This window comes from Notolepis coatsorum (assembly GCF_963971535.1).
Source record: "Notolepis coatsorum genome assembly, chromosome: 3".
NCBI classification, from domain to species: Eukaryota; Metazoa; Chordata; class Actinopteri; order Aulopiformes; family Paralepididae; genus Notolepis; species Notolepis coatsorum.
This window is the reverse complement of record NC_140167.1, coordinates 42,288,579-42,310,890: the sequence shown is the minus strand read 5'-3', so window position 1 is coordinate 42,310,890 and position 22,312 is coordinate 42,288,579. Positions and strand designations below refer to the sequence as shown.

Below are 22,312 nucleotides of genomic sequence, written 5' to 3'. Positions count from 1 at the left end.
GGCCAGGGTGGGTTTGCACTGTAATCACTGTGTTACTGACCGGCCAGGGTGGGTTTGCACTGTAATCACTGTGTTACTGACCGGCCAGGGTGGGTTTGCACTGTGATCACTGTGTTACTGACCGGCCAGGGTGGGTTTGCACTGTGATCACTGTGTTACTGACCGGCCAGGGTGGGTTTGCACTGTAATCACTGTGTTACTGACCGGCCAGGGTGGGTTTGCACTGTAATCACTGTGTTACTGACCGGCCAGGGTGGGTTTGCACTGTGATCACTGTGTTACTGACCGGCCAGGGTGGGTTTGCACTGTGATCACTGTGTTACTGACCGGCCAGGGTGGGTTTGCACTGTAATCACTGTGTTACTGACCGGCCAGGGTGGGTTTGCACTGTAATCACTGTGTTACTGACCGGCCAGGGTGGGTTTGCACTGTGATCACTGTGTTACTGACCGGCCAGGGTGGGTTTGCACTGTGATCACTGTGTTACTGACCGGCCAGGGTGGGTTTGCACTGTGCCTCGGTGGCTCCTCCAGCCCTGCTCCGCTGAGCTCCTCAAAGCTCAGGTTGAGGCTGAAGGCTGTGTCCTGCTGTGGGGCCGCGGAGCACCGGCCAGGCTCCCCGTGGAGGAGCACGCTGCCGCCTTGCTCACTGGCAGCCCTGGACTCATCCTGAAGCATGGCATGGCTCTCTGCATGGCGCTGCTCCATCACCTGGGAGAGACAAAGGAGGGGGGGTTAAGCCTTTCAGGTGTACCATGTCACATGGGAGGTAGCATAGTGAGAACGTCCCAAACAGAACACCTGGAAGGATTGACGGTACACTACGGACACATTATCCAGCTTGTTGCTGAACAAGACAGAACATTACAATTGTCCAAGGGAAGCAACCGTTCTGGATTGGATGATCAAGAAAAGAGGGCGGGGTTTGCGGTTCATCGCTGGAGGCCAACGAGTCAATTGAGTGTTTTGACCCTGTTTTAGGTCAATGAGTAAACGTGTCTTATTCAACGGTACAACACACCCACATGGCATATATATATATCAAGTATGTCAGACAGCGATGATGACAGCAGCAGCAACAGCAGCATGTGCTTTCGGGAGAACTGAGAGGAGAGCTCTTGGTTTAAGTGCAGCTATTCAGCTGTCCTCCTTCCTGACAATAACCTCCCTTCATCCAGTATCAGGCAGCCATCTTGGACCAGATGGCCGCGCTGGCTGCTTCCTGGCAACACATCACTGGTTAGTCCACGGAGCCGTACACAACACACAGTAAGGCTAGCACAGTTTACAGCTGCTCTGCCCTGTGAGCCTCCCCATTTCATCTGCAGCGAAACATAACCAGACTGCTTTTATCCAGGGTTCTGCTCAGTATTAGGAGCACAAACAGAGATTTGATGAACTGGAGTTGCCTACATGTGTTAGTGATTTCAGCCCGGCCGGCCTCCGCCCCCAGCTTCAACCCCAGCCCAGCCGACTGGCTGGCGGACTGACTGCCTTCCCGTAATACGGATTATAGAATCTCCCGAATCCAATATCTCAACAGAGCTCAAGATGAAGTATTACAAGATGCTGGATATTTGTTTCTAAATACAAAACATGAGACTAAATCATGCGTCGCATGCGCCTCACTTCAATAAGAGACAAGTATGCGGTCCACTCTAATAAATCAGCGTTAGGTCCGACTGTGGGTCAACAAGACGGGTGGCTGCTGTTTTATTGCTGGACTGATGTTTTCTCTTTTGAGTGACATTTCAATTACGTTTACTTTGTCTTGGAAACTAAAATGTCTCCTCGTACTATTGCACATCCTAATCCATTCTTGATGAATAGACGCGACCAATCGGATCTCACCATTCCCCTGAAGAGCTGCCAGTCTCCGAAGTTCATCTCCATCTCCTTCTTCAGCTCGTCCAGGTTGCACTGGGACAGCACCCGGCCGTTCACGTTAGCCTAGCGGTGGAGCAAAGAAGGAGAGTTATTTGATTAAACATTCACTACCAGGGGAGATTCCACAGTGAAACAGGCTGTCTGGTGCCTCAGTGAAACAGGCCGTCTGGTGCCTCAGTGAAACAGGCTGCCTGGTGCCTCAGTGAAACAGGCTGTCTGGTGCCTCAGTGAAACAGGCTGCCTGGTGCCTCAGTGAAACAGGCTGCCTGGTGCCTCAGTGAAACAGGCCGTCTGGTGCCTCAGTGAAACAGGCCGCCTGGTGCCTCAGTGAAACAGGCCGTCTGGTGCCTCAGTGAAACAGGCTGTCTGGTGCCTCAGTGAAACAGGCCGTCTGGTGCCTCAGTGAAACAGGCCGCCTGGTGCCTCAGTGAAACAGGCCGCCTGGTGCCTCAGTGAAACAGGCTGCCTGGTGCCTCAGTGAAACAGGCTGCCTGGTGCCTCAGTGAAACAGGCTGCCTGGTGCCTCAGTGAAACAGGCTGCCTGGTGCCTCAGTGAAACAGGCTGCCTGGTGCCTCAGTGAAACAGGCTGCCTGGTGCCTCAGTGAAACAGGCTGTCTGGTGCCTCAGTGAAACAGGCTGTCTGGTGCCTCAGTGAAACAGGCTGCCTGGTGCCTCAGTGAAACAGGCTGTCTGGTGCCTCAGTGAAACAGGCTGTCTGGTGCCTCAGTGAAACAGGCTGCCTGGTGCCTCAGTGAAACAGGCTGTCTGGTGCCTCAGTGAAACAGGCTGTCTGGCGCCTCTCAGGACGTGGCAGTGAAAGAGAAAGATTCACTGGAGCGCACAGACAGTTTAGGCTCTTATTTCTGGCCTAATAAATTCAGTTCTCCTGAATCTATTTGACGACCATTTCGATCCTCCGCGCAGATGCAGCAGCATCGAAACGTTTGTCTTATGTGCCAGAAATAAAGGCCTAAACTGTCTGTGTGCCCCAGTGAATCTTTCCCTGTTTTAAAAGATTCACTAACTAAGACGCTGATCATTTGAAAGGAGGACCGGGTAGAACAAGCGTGTAATTTGGTGGTTTGGTCACAAGGTCAGTATTGCCAGACGGGACCATGTCGAATGGGACTATATAGACTTAACCACAAAAACCATCAAAATATTAGTGCATCTTTAACCGATTCATTGAATTAATTTACTGACGTACAAAAGAAAACACAACAGACCATAACATCACCATAACAGGAAGGCATTAAGTAAAGACATAACCGCGTAAACAAAACGTTCCTTGAACTGAGGAAAGAGCCTAGTTATTTTTACATAAAGACCATCTTTTATGAATATCAAAAGGAAGATATGTGTAAAGGAAACACGTGGGCCTCTTACGATGACTCACGTCTGACTTTTGAACGTCTCAATTTTTATCAACAGTTTACCTTCTTGATGGTGGCGGCGTACTGAGGCAGCATGTTGGGGTCGATGCCGTCCATCTGTCTGACACGCTCGCACACTGCATCCGTGTTCAGAGAACTGAGGACCACCACAGGGGCCCCTGAGCCGGAGACCTGCGGATGCACGCACACAAACACACAAACACACACACACACACACACACACACACACACACACACACACACACACACACACACACACTTAGAACAGAAATACAATTAGGCTAATTCTGAGATCAACGTTACCGTCGCAACCACTTCAAGCGTCACACTGTTAGCACACGCTGTTAAAGAGTAATTTGTCATTCTCTACAAGTTGAGTAGGGTGAAACAGGCAACAGGTCACTGCAAAAAAAGAAGAAGAAAAGGTAGGCTACTGTTAAAAGAGAGAAACACACAGATAGGTACAAACCAATCCCACACTTCAACAATGTCAAAAACAATGTAAGTGACGGTCTGTAAGAGAGAGAGGGGAAGTGAGAAACTATGGTTGCACCCATCGTCTACACCAGTGCTTTGAGCACTGTGTGTGTGTGCGTGTGTGTGTGTGCGTGTGTGTGTGTGCGTGTGCGTGTGTGCGTGTGCGTGTGTGTGTGTGTGTGTGATACTTGAAGAATGGAGCTGGTGAAACACTGCTAAACTGCAGCCAGTATGAGGCTTGAACTGGCTTAACACTCATAGCCCGCTGATGTTCTCAAGCTGAGGTCTCACAAGCAGCCGACACGCTGCCCACTGGCACACACACTAAACGAGCCCCCCTCCTCTCTGTTCCATCTTACCCTCCTCTCTGTTCCATCTTACCCTCCTCTCTGTTCCATCTTACCCTCCTCTCTGTTCCATCTTACCCTCCTCTCTGTTCCATCTTACCCTCCTTACCCACTGTGTCTGCTTGGCCAAACATTCACGCTCAGTAGAAAACATTTACTACAAAATCAAACTATGTTCTAATAGTCTTGCATGGGTTTCTATGCCATGGTTTTACCACCCAAGTGATGCATGTCTAGATTAAGGAGGAAGCACAGACTAAGATTTCTCACGGATCTGAAATGAGGACCATGAAGGCTCAACACCATACATAACGGCATGGAATAAACACAATTTTAGCGGTCGAGTCTACAAGGTCCTCATTGCCAGACAGCGTTGAGCGAAGACCGCGTGGACTCTCAATCTTAGTGCATCTTAAGTGTTTTTCTTTTTCTTTCGTTTGGTTTACTAAAGCATGCTGGGTAGTGGGTAGCGATGAATCGGGAGGCGTTAGTGATGAGGTCAGTGAGGAGGAGGAGGAGGAGGAAGATGAGGGAACGATGGAGAAGAAGAGCGACGTAGAAGCGCGCGGGCGTGTACCTGCTTGGGTTTGTAAGGCAGGGCCTTTAGCCGCTTCAAAAAGAGGGAGACAAACGGAGGCAGACAGACAAACAGTCAGACAGAAACACAGAAGCAGGGGCACGGCGGGACACCGGGACGCTCTCACCCGCTCTGCACCTGCTCATGGGAGGGAGGCAAAAGCGTGGCGGAGGTAGAAAAAAAATATGAAGACACAGAAAGACACGTCAGACAAGAGAGAGACAAGTCAAACACGAGGTGGACATTAAGAGCACATGTTGAATTGATCACCAGGCGCTAGAGAACAGGAGAGACAGTGACATAGGAGGAGACATTAAAGGTTTATCTGTTACACAGCAGGGGAGAGGAAACGGGCTCCTATACGGCATCCAGACGCCGTTCACTGGGAGACCAAGAGGCTAGTTGGAGTACAATCATTACAGATATTGAAATTCTTTACTGGAGTCAACAAGCTTTTCAGATTCGGAACATAATCTCTGCAGACAGAGACGGAGCAGGAGAGAGGGAGTGAGTAGAGAGACAGAAGCAGAGAGGGAAGAGACGGAGCAGGAGAGACATCAGAAGGAAGGAAAGATCTCATGCGCCGGCTGCAGCAAGAAAAAGCAGAAGTTTCAATTGGTAGAAAGCCTTAAATACTACTCCTCTCTTCACACTCTGTGTGTGTGTGTTCCTCTGGAAACGTGTGTATGAGAGTCACAATGTCTTATAATGTGTGTGTGTGCGTGTGCGTGTGCGTGTGTGTGTGTGTGTGTGATGTGTGTGATGTGTGTGTGCATGTGTGTGTGTGTGATGTGTGTGCATGTGTGTGTGATGTGTGTGCGTGTGTGTGTGTGTACCCTCCCAGTGTGTGTGTGATAAGGCTGTAATTACAGCTAGGCCGTGCTGAGGGCCGGGCAGAAAGACGGGGAGGGAGAAACAGAGCCCTGCAAGGGAGGAAGCGTCTCAGCGAGGAGATAAGCTCTGCTAGCACGCCGCTTATTGTGTGTGTGTGTGTGTGTGCTTCTGCCGCGCCAACCCCAGTCTCTCTGATGATAATCCTGGAAGCCCAAGGAATCCACACTCTCACTTATATCAGTGAAGCAATTACACTGAGCTAGGCTCGCTGCATATACACTCACAGACGCGCGCGCGCGCACACACACACACACACAGGCACACATATAAACGACACAAACGTAAAAGAAAACAAGAACCAAAAGGTGTACAGTTAAATTTTTGATACAAAAAAGAAAAGAAAAAGGGAAAGGCACTTCACATCAACCTGCAGTTCAATAAGATACCCAATGGCTTCGTACCAAACATGCCATTATCCACACTTGTATATTGCGACATATGTTGTTAGCAGAGAGAGAACAAAGAAAATAAAGTCCTGAATATGGTGATATTTAATTCTTTCCATATCACCCAGAATTAGTAGAGAAAGAGAGAACAGAGAAAGGAGAGTGTGGCGGAGAGAGACGGGGATGAAGAAGAGAGGAGATGAAGCAAGGATATGGATACAGAGAGAGAGAGAGAGAGAGAGAGAGAGAGAGAGAGAGAGAGAGAGAGAGAGAGAGAGAGAGAGACAGAGAGCGAAAAAGCGAAAATCGTTCACGTTAATCTTTCCATAATCTCCCATATAGCTCCCTGTTAAAACCCGTTTGTAATAAGCTGTAGGTAAAGGCAGTTCTCTGATAAACAGCTTTAATATATATACACATATATATATCATATATATATATATATATGATTAGCAGATGTCTAGGGACTAGCTTCAGCATCAAACTGTTACTGTTTTCTATATCTCTGGACAACAACAGGAGGCTGTGCGCTGCATGTGTGTGTTGTGAGTCACGTCAGCAGAGGGACGGGGCTTCTGTCCACAGTGACCCCCATGCATTCCTGAGGTGTTCCACGATAGAGACCACAAGAGAGTACTCTGCTGTCCACACGGGGAGAACGGGATTCGCGATCCGGACAGAATCAGAAACAAGCGCCCCTCCGTGTACGCTACGTCCGCCTTGATGTGGCCGGTGGCGAGACGCGCCACTCCTTGCGGTTAGTTCAGTCCACCGGCGGCGAGAGCTCACAATCACCCGGCATCACAGCTGAGACGCTCACCGTAAACATTAGTCCGCGAGCAATGAATGGGAGCGGCATATATACTGCATGTTGCTTCTTCAAACGTGCTCAAACCGTGCACACAGATACGTTTAAGGGTAAAGCATCATGCCCTATATTTTCATGCCTCTCATGTATGCAACTGCATTCTTACGCATGTCACATGTTTACCTCCGCTCAGGGTAAGATATGAACACATGTCACATGTTTACCTCACTCAGGGTAAGATATGAACACATGTCACATGTTTACCTCACTCAGGGTAAGATATGAACATGTCACATGTTTACCTCACTCAGGGTAAGACATGAACACATGTCACATGTTTACCTCACTCAGGGTAAGATATGAACACATGGCACATGTTTACCTCACTCAGGGTAAGACATGAACACATGTCACATGTTTACCTCACTCAGGGTAAGATATGAACACATGTCACATGTTTACCTCACTCAGGGTAAGATATGAACACATGTCACATGTTTACCTCACTCAGGGTAAGATATGAACACATGTCACATGTTTACCTCACTCAGGGTAAGATATGAACACATGTCACATGTTTACCTCACTCAGGGTAAGATATGAACACATGTCACATGTTTACCTCCACTCAGGGTAAGACATGAACACATGTCACATGTTTACCTCACTCAGGGTAAGACATGAACACATTAGGGCTGTCACATTATTTTCGATTTTCAAATTTACATAAAAACATGAGATTCGAACGTGAAGGGAGAAATTCGATTTTTTTTTTTTTTATAGAAAATGTATTATAATAATAATAATAACTTAAAAAAATAAGGATACCGGTAAAAACGGTAAAACACGTATTCCAAATAATTACTGGTCATGGTTATTTTTAGTCTTGCCATTTTAATATCTCAAAGTGACGTCATTTGTTTGACGAGGTCTGGCAGAGCATTTCCGGAACGCTCATTGAAAGAGCAGGCCTGAAACTACATAGTAGCTAGTTTTGATTTGGTGTTGATAGCCCAAGAAATAATTGAAACAGGATCATTTCTATACAAATAGTTATTATTATTATTATTTCAATTAGATGCTAAATAAGGTTTTACGCATGTGTAAATTGTACTCTATTTGTATTATTATCTTCGCCGTTTTGGTCACGCTAGTTGTCGGTTTTTTGGAGTGCGTTTGGAGTTGTTTTGTGCTGTTTCAGAGGAGGATTATGAGGCAAGGTAAGAAAATAATTGTTTATACATATAATTGTTTGTACATAGGCAACCCGCGGGTGCATTTTAATTATTTATTTTTTTTCTTTTTATCCACTTTTTCTCCCATTTTCTATTTTTCTCCCTTCCCCAATTTCGTATCGTCCAATTCTACCCTCCCCTGTCTCGAACGTTGTTAGGCCATGCCTCCCACAAGCCGGCTGCAATGTGGACTAAGCCTTACATCACGTGTCCCCTCCGGTACTCGAGGAGGCAGCCGTCGCATCTTTTCACCTGCACAGCGCGATCTCTCAGCGGCGAGGGTCTGCGTGGGAGGGACACGCCGCCCCCGTTGCTTCCTGATTCTGCTGCGCAGGCGCACCAACCAACCTGTAGGAGTCGCTGTCCACAACGTCCGATCCCCACCCACCAGCTTCCCACCCCCTAATACTGCCAATTGTATTAGTATGAACGACCAGCCAAGCTGGTAGCAACGTCGAGAGCTGGGCTCGAACCCACATTTTCATTATTTCTAATGGTTCATGGAGCATGTTTACATTTGCTCAGCCACATAGTAGAAAAACACATCTTCTAAAATCGTTTTTGTGTTTTGTATTGTACAGTATGCATTATACAGTATGTACAGTATGAAAACAAACGGTCAGGTCATATAGGTGAGACTGTGCTGAAAAGAAATATACCAAACATACCATGGTAAAAAAAAAAGTTGCCAAAACATTGAAAATAGCTTAGACTCTAGTTTTTTTTTACACTAAAATTCTAATTCGAACTGGTCTACGATTCTGCAACGAATATCGAATTCGATTTTTTGTTAAAGTGACAGCCCTAGAACACATATCACATGTTTACCTCCACTCAGGGTAAGACATGAACACATGTCACATGTCTTCCCCAGATCAGCGTTAAGACATGCCACATGTTACATGGGTTTGCTAGCTAGAAGCAACCAGCCTCGACAGGGAGACGAGGTGCTAACGCCAGGGTCCCACGACTGACAACTAAAAAGGTGTTGCTTAAAAAAGTCATCTAGTCTGATGTCTCGTCATGTGTACAGCACCAGCGATGATTCTTGTTACATTTGAACTGATACAGGCACACCACCATTTATCAAAATATGAACAAAATGAGTACAGGAGAGTTTGTCGTCAACTGTGGGACCCTAATGTAGCTGAATAAAGCAGTACAGACATTTCACTGCTGTATCCTCGCATGTATGTATGTATGTATGTATGTATGTATGTATGTATGTATGTATGTATGTATGTATGTATGTATGTATGCGTGTGCGTGTGTGTTAGTATGTTTGTTAATGCATGTCAATCAGGTTACCATGGATACCAGAGAGGGGTCAGAGGGGCAGGAGCGGAGGACTTCCCTGGCATCCTCTGCAATAACATCCTGACATGGGCACAGAGCGGAGATTAGGACCAGGGCATGTGTAGAGAATGGCTAATGTAGAGCTAGACGGAAACATTGGTAGCCCACATTATTGGCCAGTTACTAGCCTTTTACTGATATGTCGTTATAGGCTAAAGTGCCACTGACAAGATCTAAACATAAGGTTACTATTATATTATTTTGTTATATCTGTACCTATATTTTCTAAATGATAAAATAAGGGATATTTGCAAGGCAGTGTCATATTTTTAATACTGTATTTCAAAGACAATAATACATTGGCAGATATATCTATGATCAGAAACTTAAGGTTTCTGTTTTGAGGTTTGAGTTCATGAATGAATGAATGAATGAAAACTTTATTTAACAGATTGCAGAATGGGTACAATACAGTACGGCTCAATACATACAATTGTTAAGGGGATGCAGACCTGAGAAAGACGTTTGTCTTGTTTCCATCAGGGTCCCCCATTTTCAATTCATATAGACATTTATGACATACACAACATACATGACATTTATGGCATAGGGACATATAGGTATTTAGTACTGATACATTTGTGACATAGGCGGTATTCAAATATACAGTACTGTTACCCCTAGATCCTGACAGAGTATATACATATGATGGGGAGGGGACTGTACATTAGGAGGGGGTGGGTGGGTGGGAGGGAAATATACATACGGCGGGGAGGGAATATATACATGCGGTGGGGAGGAGACTGTCTATTAGGAGGTGGTGGGGGTTTTGGGCATTTACGGTGGCCAGTTTCGAATTGCAGCCTCCCGTAGGTGCTCTTTAAGGGCGGTTTTGAATGTGGGCAGGGATTCACATTCCTTTACAGCTTTGGGTAGGGCGTTCCACATTGTTGTGGCATAATTGCGAAACGTGTTTAGTCCCTTGTTTGAGCCGAATCTGGGTTTAACATGATTTGTTGAGCTTCCTCTGGTGTAGTGGTTGTGGTATTCACTGACCTTTGGGAAGTATTTTGACATGTACATGGGCACCCCGGTCGTATAGTGTATCTTGTAGACCAGGCCCATTGCAAGTTGCTGTACTCTGTCGTCTACTCTAAGCCATCCTAGGTTGGCAAAGTGGGCAGGGGTGAGGTGGGTTCTGGGGTTCAGGTCAAGTAGTAGTCTGACCAGTTTGTTTTGTGATGTTTGTAATTTTGTTTTAAGCGCCTTTGAGGTGCTTTGGTACCATGAGGTGCACGCATAGTCATAGTACCCTTGAATGAGTGCTCCTGCCAGAGTCTTCAGGGTATTCTTGTTTACCAGAGAGGAGATCCGGTACAAGAATCTAGTTCGTTGGTTGACTTTTTTTATTACATTGGATGCCATTTTGTCACAGGAAAGATTTGCCTCTAGGATGGAACCCAGGTAGGTAATTTCGTCTTTCCTTGTGACAATATTGTCACCCACTGTAACTGAGAAGCCGTCGGTCTTGCTGAGTTTGTTATTTATTCATGACGACCAAGCGTTAAGGAACAAGCAACGGAAAGCTCTCCGTGACTTTGTAACATGTGCTATGACCACAACAGACGCCGGGGTCGAGTAAAGAATAGCGAGAGGTTGAGCTCACAACACGAGGAGTCACCCTGCCGGCTCTGGCGGCTGGGCGCAGGGAGGGCAGCGGATACAGGGGGAGTAACCCAAACTAAGGCTGAATATGATGAGAAATGGATTACAGGGGTAAAATAAATAACTCCACACAGAGGAAAGAGAAGCGAGATGGGAGGGTGAGATAGGAGGAAGAGGAGGACGGATGGTGAGAAGAAGGAGGGAGGGGGATAAGAGGACTGGAGCAGAGAGAGAGAGAGAGAGAGAGAGAGAGAGAGAGAGAGAGAGAGAGAGAGAGGTGTAAGGATGAGAGAAATGTCATGCAGTAGGTCTATACAACGGAATTTGAAGCATAGAGGGATTTAAAGGGGAACTCCACCCAATTTAAGAAGTCATTCATTATGGTTTCTGTTTCATGTGTGATATTGTTATCAGGAATAGTTTTCGACATAAGGATTGGATAACACAAGGAAGTTCTGCATGTGGGTATCATGGACAATGAGAGCTAGCATGGAAGGGGGTGGTTCTAGGACGCTGGAACTAACGGCCTTCCTGAGGTGTCGTGGGCCTAACTTGCTGAAACACTGGCAAAGGGAGGTGCCCATTTGATAACCCTGGTGATGTGCTGGCTCTGACTGCCTATCTATCTACATGTTGGGTTGTGGTGGCCATTCGGGGGCCATGTGGTAGTGTAGCATTAGCATTGTCAATACCTGAAGCTCATATTAAAGGGGGTCTGTTGAAGGTGGCAATGCTGTTTGGGGGCCATTATGGGCTGTGTAATACATTCATAGTGTGTGGTTCTATATTATAAGTATTTATAGGCATGTTAGACTTTATTTTGGCAATGAGAGTGGGTTTCTTTATTGAGCACTTGTGCATATCATTAGGGCGCAAGTATCTTGTGTTTTACTATAAATGGTCTTAAGACAGTGTAAAAAATACTGTCAAACAAGTGCTAAAACTCAAACTTGTGATGTCATCAAGTATAAAGTCTGGAGCTGTTCCATAGAAAATTAATTGGGAAAGATGCTATAGGTGACACTGAGAGCACCCAGGGGAATACAGATGCATTTTATGTTTCAGAACAGAGAAAACTACTAGAGAACTACTAGGTCATTTGGGTATAAAACCTCACACCAACATTCTGTGGGTCCACAAAATCAGTCTCCCATTCATAGTCTCACGAAGCAGCTGCAGACTTTATACTTAATGACATCACAAGTTTGAGTCTCACTTCTTCGGTATCAGGCTTTGGGAGAATGTTCACAAACATTGATAGTAAATAACAAGTTGGATTTCTTAATTCAGGTGGCGTTCCCCTTTAACTGGCTGATAGGTCTGAATCAGTATAAGAGGCTTAAGTGCGGTTGGAAAAATAAGCGCTTGGCACAATGGAACATTCTCCTGGCTGACCTGCGGAGGGATAATATTGGATATCACACCATTTGACAGTTTTAACAAAGCCAATAACAAACACATGAGGAATATCAATTGTTCAAACCTTATAATCAGTGTTGTTGCAAGCTCCATCTACTACTACTACCACTAGTAATACTACTACTACTAATACTACTACTACTACTACTACTACTACTAATACTACTACCATAAATACTAGTACTACTACTACTACTACTACTACTACTACTACTACTACTATTAATACTACTACCACTACTACTAATACTACTACCATAAATACTAGTACTAATAGCACTACTACTACTACTACTACTACTACTACTATTAATACTACTACCACTACTACTAATACTACTACCATAAATACTAGTACTAATAGCACTACTACTACTACTACTACTACTACTACTACTACTACTACTACTACTACTACTACTACCACCACCATCATTATTATTACTACTGAGCATCTTTTGTCAGATAGATCTGTGCACATTGCTGATAGATCATCCTTTGCTAGGCAGCACCTCAGTTGTTGGTTCTGTACTTACAAGTCCATTGGTGCTGTCCTTGGGGAGGCCGGGTGGTTTAATGGAGGGACGGAAAGAGGAGGGGACATGGTGGGAGTATTGCCTTGGCAGGTGATACACTTGTTGGGGGAAATATGGCTATTGGGGGAGAGGAGAGGAGATGACGGACAACATGGAGGACACAGGGTTAAATGGATGGTTCTGATTCTTGGTACCCTGGCCCTATTGGCTACATACCGCTGATGTTCTTCGACTGGTAGAGTCCCTCCTCAGCACAATCCATGCTGTTCCTCACGCTAGCCACAAACTAATGCAAAATCAATGGGATCAAGCCCCTGTCTGTACAACCTGACTGAAGGCAACTGAAATCTACTCCACGCAGTGCACACAAAATAGAGTTGAGTTGTCTTCAGTCAGCTTGTACATTCAGCTTGTCCCTGTGGACTTCGCATTGGTCTGTGGCTAACTTTGGGCTGCGGTCCATGTGTGAAAGGTGCTATATAGATAGTTATTATTATTATTATTATTTATTATTATTATATTGTAAAAAAAAAAAAAAAAAAAAAATGCATTGAAATGTCTAAGTCTCGACAGCATTGAAAATGAGGGTGACCTCAATTGTCCTTTTCGAGAATAAATAAAGGTTTGAATGAATGAAAACTATCTGGAGCTAGAAGGGGAGCAGTATGGACTGTGCCAAGAGAGGACTCTACAAAATCATTGGTAAGTAACAAATAAGACTGGGGTTCTAAAAATCTGAAGAACTATCCCTTTAAAACACAATGGAATGTAAAATCATATGAGGGAGTTCTCTCTCTCGCACGCACGCACACACACACACACAATGTGTTAGCCTATCCATTATTGTATATTAAACTGAGGTGCTAGTTGTTCAAATCCACTTTATTTCTGGTAACGTGGGAGTTTCACTGCTATGCTATAATGTGGTGTTTGTTCACGAGGACATACATACACTGCTCTTTTGTTTGTGGTGTAAAAGGGAGCCACAGTGAGCGTGGCTAATTATACAGTCAGAGAAAGTGTGGTTCTCTGCAGTTTCAGGTGCTAAGAAGTGTTTTTATTATCTAGTATTTCCGTATATCCGGTCTGAGAGATGCTAAGCAACATTAATTTCTGACTTCGATTTATCTCAGAAATCCACACGTCCTAACGATTTTCGGGGACAGTCCCTGAATTAAGTCATCTGTCCTTGAACATATCCTGTCCCCAAAAACGTCCCGGATTCGTTTTTACAGTAAAAAATAAAAGAAATAAAGAAAACCTGCTTATATTCTTATCGCGTTGTAGAGGGCAGAAGGGGAAATGAGATTGTACTGTAAATGAATCATGTTTGTTGCAATGGTTGCAATGTCAGATTAAAAGAAACTCAGTATTTTCTTAATTGAGAGAGTGGAGTGAAGTGAACGATACAATGTTGCAGTTTTTGGAAATCCACCCTCTGTAACGAAATGAACGACGATCAAAAACAACGGCTCCCACCAAATATGACTCGGTTCCCATTGTACGCGAATTGTATCGCTCGCGGACGTCACATCACTAGTATGTCAAGAGAGAAGTCCTGTTAGCTAATAGCTAACAACGCTCAGCCATTAGTTTAACGAGCAGCGCCCCCCGTCTCACCCGGTTGTAGAAGGGGTGCTGCGGCCCCGTCATGCCGCTGAAGTAGGAGCTGTGAGGATGGGGGGGCAGGGAGCCCACGGGGGAGCAGGCGGCAGGGTGCTGGCCGTAGCCCGGGGGGGGGCGGGGCACGACCTCCTGCAGGGGCAGCGTGGGATAGGTCACTCCTCCCAGGCTCATCTGATCCCTGGCCGCACGCACATCTGAGAGGGGAGAGAGAGGGAGAGAGAGGGAGAGAGAGAGATAGAGAGGGAGAGATAGAGAGGGGGAGAGAGAGAGAGGGAGAGAGATAGAGAGAGAGAGAGGGAGAGAGATAGAGAGATAGAGAGGGAGAGATAGAGAGATAGAGAGATAGAGAGAGAGATAGAGAGAGAGGGGAGAGAGAGAGGGAGAGAGAGGGTGAAGTGAACGTTTTATCTCGTCTTGGCCATGACTATAAAAGACTCAGATCCACCCACTCAACGTTGATTTGTTCTCATTTCATCATCTCCAATGAGTTTGAGACAGTGAAGAATTTGTATTGAAAATGCATATCAAACGAAGCGACGATGGCCTGGAGTTCTCCGTGTGTTTCAGGGAGTCATCATCTCATCCTGGTCCAAACATAAAGAAGACAATTCCTTCCAACAACTAAATAGTAGAGAGAGAGAGAGAGAAGGCACCACTGATATTTTAGTACAGTGACCTTCATCTTGAGAATTAGGGCTGTGCGATTGATAATCCTGTGAACTTTCTCTTTTCTCCTTTTATTTGGGGGCGACAGTGGCTCAGGAGGAGGTAGAGCGGTCGCCTGGTAATCCGAAGGTTCACGGTTCGATTCCGACTCCTCCCGGGCAGCGTGTCGAAGTGTCCTTGCATGGTCGCCTCCGCCGTCGATGTGTGAGTGTGTGAGTGAGTGGGTGAATGTGAGCAACAGAAAATTGCTATATAAAATGCAACATTCACCATTCAGTGCTTTCAACACTTCCATGTAGCTTTGCATCTCTTGGCTCTCCCTGTTCTGCCTCTCATGGCTCTTCTGTAGAGTTAAGTGGCAGAAGAGGTTTGTTGTGTTGGGAGTTTGATGTGGGAACTGGTCTGCGCGGCATACTTTGCAAAATACAGTTTTCTGGTCAGTCTCAGATTTCTTCTATCCAAACACCCGACCAAACGACAGAAGTAGGTACAAGTTCCTCATCTTGTCTTGGTTGGGCTGAGTCCTGTTCTGTATCAGAGTGTTGCTTGTTTGTTGTTCAAGCCTGTGTGTAGAAAGCGTAAAGCAGGGTCTGAATGACGTAACATACTGCAACAATGGCGATAGAAATGATAGAGGAAAATCTCTATTGATAGAAATCCCACGATATACAGTATTATCATCATATCGCACAGCCCTATTGAGAATTATATTTCTATCACTCCTTTTGCACAAAATCCAGGAGACGTGCAGACAATCCTCCTTTCCCTAAATTGACCTCAAACCCGGTCCTCTTTTCTTGATTGTTGATGTCACAACAGTTGCGATTGGAAGATCAAGAAAAGAGGGCGTGGTTTGAGGTGGCATGGAACATACAGCCAGAATTAAAGGATTAGACTGAATAGAACTGAACTGTTGTGGTATATTTTAAATATGTTTCTTATTTATTCGATTTCCAGATGTCAGTCTTTCCATTATATTACATAACTCCATCAAAAACAGACACACTTCTTGCTTCAGAGGTGTAATCCATCATTGCAAAAACAAAGAAGAGGGTGAATACACCAACTGCTAATGTAGATATTTGTCTTTTAAAGTGGGGAGTTGCTGATAGTGGAAGGTTTGATGTTTTGTTTGCAATAGTTATCTCAATTTGTTTGCAATAGTGTTTTTGTCATTTTGACAAGCCTGGGTTTTCCTTTCCCATGTACCAATACCTTTGTCGTTGATACTGCATGTTAAGTTAGGTAAGTCAAGTTAAGTTGATCCTTTATTAATCCCTTTGGGGAAATTCGTCCTCTGCATTTGATCCATCCTAACTATTAAAGAGCAGTGGGCAGCCACACAGTGCGGCGCCCACGGACCAACTCCAGTTGTAATGCCAGTACCTTGGTCAAGGGCAGAAAACCTAGCATGCATGTCTTTTCGTATGCAAACATGGGGAGAACACCACACAGAATGGCGCCCCTGTTGGGGTTTGAACCCAGGACCTTCTTGCTGTGAGGCAACATTGCTAGCCACCGTGCCGCCCATTCATGCGAGAGTTAATTTTTAATGTTTTTTTAACATTCCAATTTTTTAAAAGGCAAATTGATGACCCTAAACGACCAGATGTTGCAGAGAATGCACTGATGCCGGTGATGTTGCTGACCTAAGCTAGTTCTGGCTAGCGCTTTTAACTGCTGTCAAAATTCAAAATCCCCTGCCTTATCAGAGAGAGAAATGTATATTAGAAGGCCTTGTTCATGGGAACCACAGTCTGCACAACCCACAGACGACGCTAGGATCTATTAATAGTCCAATAATTTCCCTATAGCTTCGGGAGTTCCCAGAGAGGCGGGAGTGGCCATGCGTCACCCGTGAGAGGGCTATGGTTTAGATTATGCTTCTGAGGCAGGAAGTATGTGTGCAAATGTATTGATAATGAATACATGTATAAAGGAGAGACTGACATCTGAAAATAATGTGTATGTATGTAAAGTTCAACCCACCAGTGCTGTCTGATGCTAGTCAACGAGCCAAAGGGAAAACTATACCAGCCTTTATCCTTTAATTCACTGTTCCCATTTTTTTTAATCCAGTCGTGTGGACCAATAGAGAATATCTTCCAAATTCTTTGTCTCGATTGTTTTCAACTAAACCAATCGTGCGTTGAGAGGAGCTGAGTCAGAGCTAAGCTGACCCCCCCCCCCCTCAAAATAAAAGCTAAACAACCCCCCGCAGCAGAACAGAGAGTGGGTCTGTGTGGGCCGGGGCCGGAGGGGAGTGAGAACCAGAAGCGGCGGTGGCGGAGGCGGCAGCAGGCACCACAAAGTCTCCTGCTTATAAAAGTGTCTGCTGACGGACGAGCCGAGTGAGACCCAATCCAGCCCGGGAACACAATGGAGGCCTTATGGAGTGAGTCAGGCTCCTGGGGTGGGTATCACTGACAGCACTGCCCACTGGCAGGAGGCCCCAGGACACTGGGCACCGAGAGCGGCAGCCTGCCTGCCCGGCCGCAGAGGGAGTAAAGGGGGAACGGATGACTGGGCAGCGGGGCGGGGAGGGAGCCGGTCACCTTCCGCTCTCCCCCCCCCCCCTCCCTCTCTCCCTCCCGGGGGACACGCGCGGGGGAAGAAAGACGACGCCTGCACACTTTCAAAGCACACGCACGGAAATAAACACACACACAGGCGTCCAATACACACGCAGATCGACACATGGAGCCTTGAAGCCCAATATTTACAAGACGCGCCTCCTGGTCAGACACCTTGGTCAGCCTGGTCACCATGACTCAGCCTGGGCTGTAGTGAACAGACTGTGTGTGTGTGTGTGTGTGTGTGTGTGTGTGTGTGTGTGTGTGTGTGTGTGTGTGTGTGTGTGTGTGTGTGTGTGTGTGTGTGTGTGTGTGTGTGTGTGTGTGTGTGTGTGTGTGTGTGTGTGTGTGTGTGTGTGTGTGTGTTCTCTTTGGTCTCACAACACTGCAGCAGGATCATGCTGGGCGTCACAGACACTCCTGTCCTGCATGAGCTGAGAAGACAGTGACACACAGAGCAGCTCTGATCCGACTGTGATACGAGGTTATGTCACTCGCACTGTCGACCACACACGCATTACTGGAAGCAGACGGGAGCGCGGGGAACACGTGGTCCTCCTGACAACATGGCGGGACAGTTAGGACAGAAGATGACCAGTGATAGTCCTGAACTGCACAGAGGGAGCACCCTCTATAACCACCGTGTTCCGTGGGTTAGGGTTTGTGCGTTGTTCAAATTGCTCGGTCGCTTCCGCAGTCACGTGTTAAAGGGGAACTATCTTATAAATGGCCTTTTTCAGTGTTTAGCATTGTTTCCTAGCTATGTGGACTTATATTAATAGGATCTATGTCTCTAATTCTCATATTGGCGCATTCTTCCAATTCTCCTCTCACAATATTCACCCTCACTGAACTGAGTCATCTGAAAATGTGCATATCTGTGATGTCAGAGATTTCTCAGCTGCATAATAATGTGGCAGTTGATGTGGCAGTTGGCACCAGGCCACACAGTGGTTGGAGCCCAGCCTCAAAATGGCTTAAGAAAAATGCTGTTTTTGAGTACTTGATTAGAAATACAAAACAATGAATTTTTTTGAAAAAAAACCTTACAGAGGTGTTCCATAGACTCACATGAATTGTCTAAAAGTGCCCAAATAGTGAAAGAAATAGTAAAATAGTTCCCCTTTAAGGCCAAGCTGCAATGTCCTCCACACCTTCCTGACGCTCTGTGGGACAACTGTGGCACGAAATGATGCCAACAAGCTTTTCATTCTAAAAAGGAATTGATCGCGCGAAGGGCACTAGAGAAAGGGTGAGAGACTGCGTGCACAAGAGAGAGAGAGGGGGAGAGATAGAGAGCCTGATGAAGAGAGGGTGTGTGAGAAAGAGACAGGCCGACCTGTATGCAATCAACTTAAAAGTGACTACTACCTAAGCAAGTGTTGTGATATAATGTATATAGGTATCTAAATAATTCCATCAGATGAACAGGATGCGTCACCTGCGATGATCTCCCTGAGCTTGGGGTCCAGGTTGACCGTGCAGGGCAGGAACATCTCCACGTCCCTGGCAGCGAGCACGGGCGTCCTGGAGGAGAGGAACACCTCGAAGCTGCGGAAGTCTCCATCGATCTCCAGCAGGGGCTCCACGTCTTTGGTGGTGGGGATGTTCTTGGAGATTCTAGAAACAAAAATAAATAGATAACTTTACTGCATCGTTAAAGAAAACATCGCTGGAATATTAGAAATCCACAAAACATATAAATACTAGGGATGGCACTGATACCAATACTGGCTAAAAGTGGAGGATTTCCCCTGATACTAAGATATGACACCAAGAAACATGTCTAACGTGCCAGAAATCAAAGCAAAGTGACTTCATTTCTGCAATTTCTGACACAATGTCTGTCCAGTGACTTCAAAATAATAGTCTAAGTCTATACTGTTCAGGAAAAGCAATGGATCAGATGGGTACTCGGTATCGGACAATAATCCTTAAAGTTTAGGACTCAGAATGGGTATCGGCAGTGAAAACTGGTATCGGGCCATCCCGAATAAATACATAACTAAAAATACACATCTGTAGAGAGAACGCTCCAATCAGTGGATTCAGAGCTGAAAACACCATACGTGACTTTCTGATGAGAAAAGAGAAGAGGAAATAGCAAGCAGCCCTGTTAAGATGACAGAGATATGATGAGTTGGCGGAGGCGGTGGGGGGGGGGGGGGGGGGGGGAGTACAACGGTCATCAGCGTCATGAGAGATGAGATAAGTGGATTTAGAGAAGAGAGATGGAGAGACAGGGGACGTTGGAGGATAGATAGAAACGAGGGATGTTATCTTCCCCCAGCAGAGGAGGAAACCTGAGAAGATGGCAATCAGGGTAATTTAGCGGGCGGCAGGCGGAAGCGCGTCGCGGGCCGTCGCTGCTGCAGTTAGAGTGATGTTTGTTATCACGGCGCTCTGTGTAAACAGCCGTGTTTAGAGATGCCTTCATCGCTGCATGATTTAGCTTCGCCTCCTCTATGAACACTGGAGAGGAACACTCCGTATTAACCGACGCCACGGCAGAGTGAGAGAAAAACTAAAATATAATAAGAAAAGAAAATCCTTGTGATAACGCTGTGAAATAATATCACTGTGTTACGACGCAAAAAAGGGTATATATATATATATATATAATATATAAATATTACATACCAAGTCTTGAAACTAGAATAATTGGAAGACAAAGAACGAATCTAATTGACATGGTATTAAGGCTAACACAAATATTGAATACGAACCCAAATTCAGCCACGTGTCACGGCCCGATCTTGTTATCTTATCAGCCGCTGTTGTCTAGTTTCTAATCACTCTATTTCTAGAAACAGAGAGGTGGCCATGGCTGATGTCTAATGGGAAGCACCTGTGAGACGGCCTATAAAGACTGGACTCGTGAGCTCTCTCTCTCTCCATGCTCATCAGGGGAATCCCCTGGTTCCCTCTCCGTTTTCCCCTGGCCATGGACAGGGCTGTTTAGTTCTCTGGGTTATCTTAGGTTTTTACATGCAACAGCACATCTTCACACATGCCACACCTTTGCATTCACACTGGTTTCACTGATGGAACCATATACACCGGGTTTGTTTTCAATTGGTTAAATCTAGATGATTTAAATACTTTCCTATTGGTGTGTTGGTCCACTATTTGTCATGGTCTTGAGTCGGGCCGTGACACGCGTCATACAGATGTAGCAGTGTGATTAGAAGTGTTTTGAGAAGGCAAATTTGATTTCAACAACACAAGGTTAAAACAAAAATCTCTTTCATCACTTTTGACGTTTGGCCAGATATACAAGGGGAAGCGAACTCCGCGACAACAACACAGGCAATCAGTAGATCTGGTTAATCCTATAATTCAGACATGAAAATATGAAACTGGAAACGATTTACGACACGGGCCATTCATCACTGGAGAAGTCCGTTCTTATCAGATGAGTGAGGATACTCGACGAGACTGCAGACATTTTCCTCTTATCATCTCTCTTGCTCTCCCTCCGTCTCCCTCACTCCCTTCATCTCTTTCACAGAGGACCGCTCTCTCCCGTCTCTCTACCGTCACCCTACCCCATACCTCCTCCGCAACCCCAAACCGACCCTCAATCTGCCTTTCCTTTCTGTGGTATGCTGTGTGAACTCTTGGCGAGTTAGCTGGGTATTTCCCTGTGCCTGATCTGTTTTAGTGGGCAAACAGAGGATGGTCTTTCTGTAGCCTGATTGGTTGATTAGTGCCACCACCGCAACACGCTAGCTCCGCCAGGATGAGGTCAGCTTCTGGCTAGGGATTCAGCACACAACACTGTTAGCTAATAGCCCCGGCTAGCTAAACTAATCTAGTTTACTACCTAACCAAGCAGGCCCAATCAGCCAGGGGCCATTCTGACACAATGAGGCTCAGATACCTTCGTGCACAGCTGTGAATCAATCTGTTGCTGGATAAAGAGACAGAGGAAAAGTCCTCAAGAGAGCGTCTGCACGCACTCACCTCCAACCCTCATTTCAACATGTGTGCACTTCTGACCACAGACTGTGGTCCCATTAAGTCAGCTCTAGGCTATGGGCTCTGTGTCCCACTCTCACACCACTGTTTCCCACTATGCGTCATCCTGGTGTAGTGTGTGAGAGTGCTGTTTCACTAGCCCTGCTGCCCAGGAGGACAGACAGACTGGGAGGAGAGGAGAGTTGAGTTCCGTTCCAACTCAGTAGAATACCTGTTTGTTCTAGGTTAATAAAATACCTGTTTGTTCTAGGTTAATAAAATACCTGTTTGTTCTAAATTGGTAAAATACCTGTTTGTTCTAGGTTAATAAAATACTTGTTTGTTCAGAATTTGTCAAATACCTGCTTGTTCTATGTTAGTAAAATACCTGCTTGTTCTAAGTTAGTAAAATACCCGTTTGTTCTAAGCTAATAAAATACCTGTTTGTTCTAAGTTAGTAAAATACCTGCTTGTTCTAAGTTAGTAAAATACCTGTTTGTTCTAAGCTAATAAAATACCTGTTTGTTCTAAGTTAGTAAAATACCGGCTTGTTCTAAGTTAGTCAA

General features: G+C 45.7%; 1 protein-coding gene across 3 annotated transcripts in view; it reads right to left on the bottom strand.

The window, feature by feature from the left end:
- kidins220a (kinase D-interacting substrate 220a) overlaps positions 1 to 22,312 on the bottom strand; it is a 128,180-nt gene that overhangs the window by 7,467 nt on the left and 98,401 nt on the right. For 2 of the 3 annotated variants that reach the window (XM_084310617.1, XM_084310618.1), the window contains exons 24-30: positions 19,228 to 19,406; positions 14,542 to 14,741; positions 12,922 to 13,038; positions 9,314 to 9,382; positions 3,324 to 3,452; positions 1,851 to 1,949; positions 492 to 710 (exon numbers count right to left, since the gene is read on the bottom strand). In XM_084310617.1, the coding sequence (XP_084166743.1) occupies positions 492 to 710; positions 1,851 to 1,949; positions 3,324 to 3,452; positions 9,314 to 9,382; positions 12,922 to 13,038; positions 14,542 to 14,741; positions 19,228 to 19,406 (1,012 nt within the window). The remainder of the gene's footprint in view (positions 1 to 491; positions 711 to 1,850; positions 1,950 to 3,323; positions 3,453 to 9,313; positions 9,383 to 12,921; positions 13,039 to 14,541; positions 14,742 to 19,227; positions 19,407 to 22,312) is intronic. The other variant, XM_084310619.1, reaches the window with a different exon arrangement.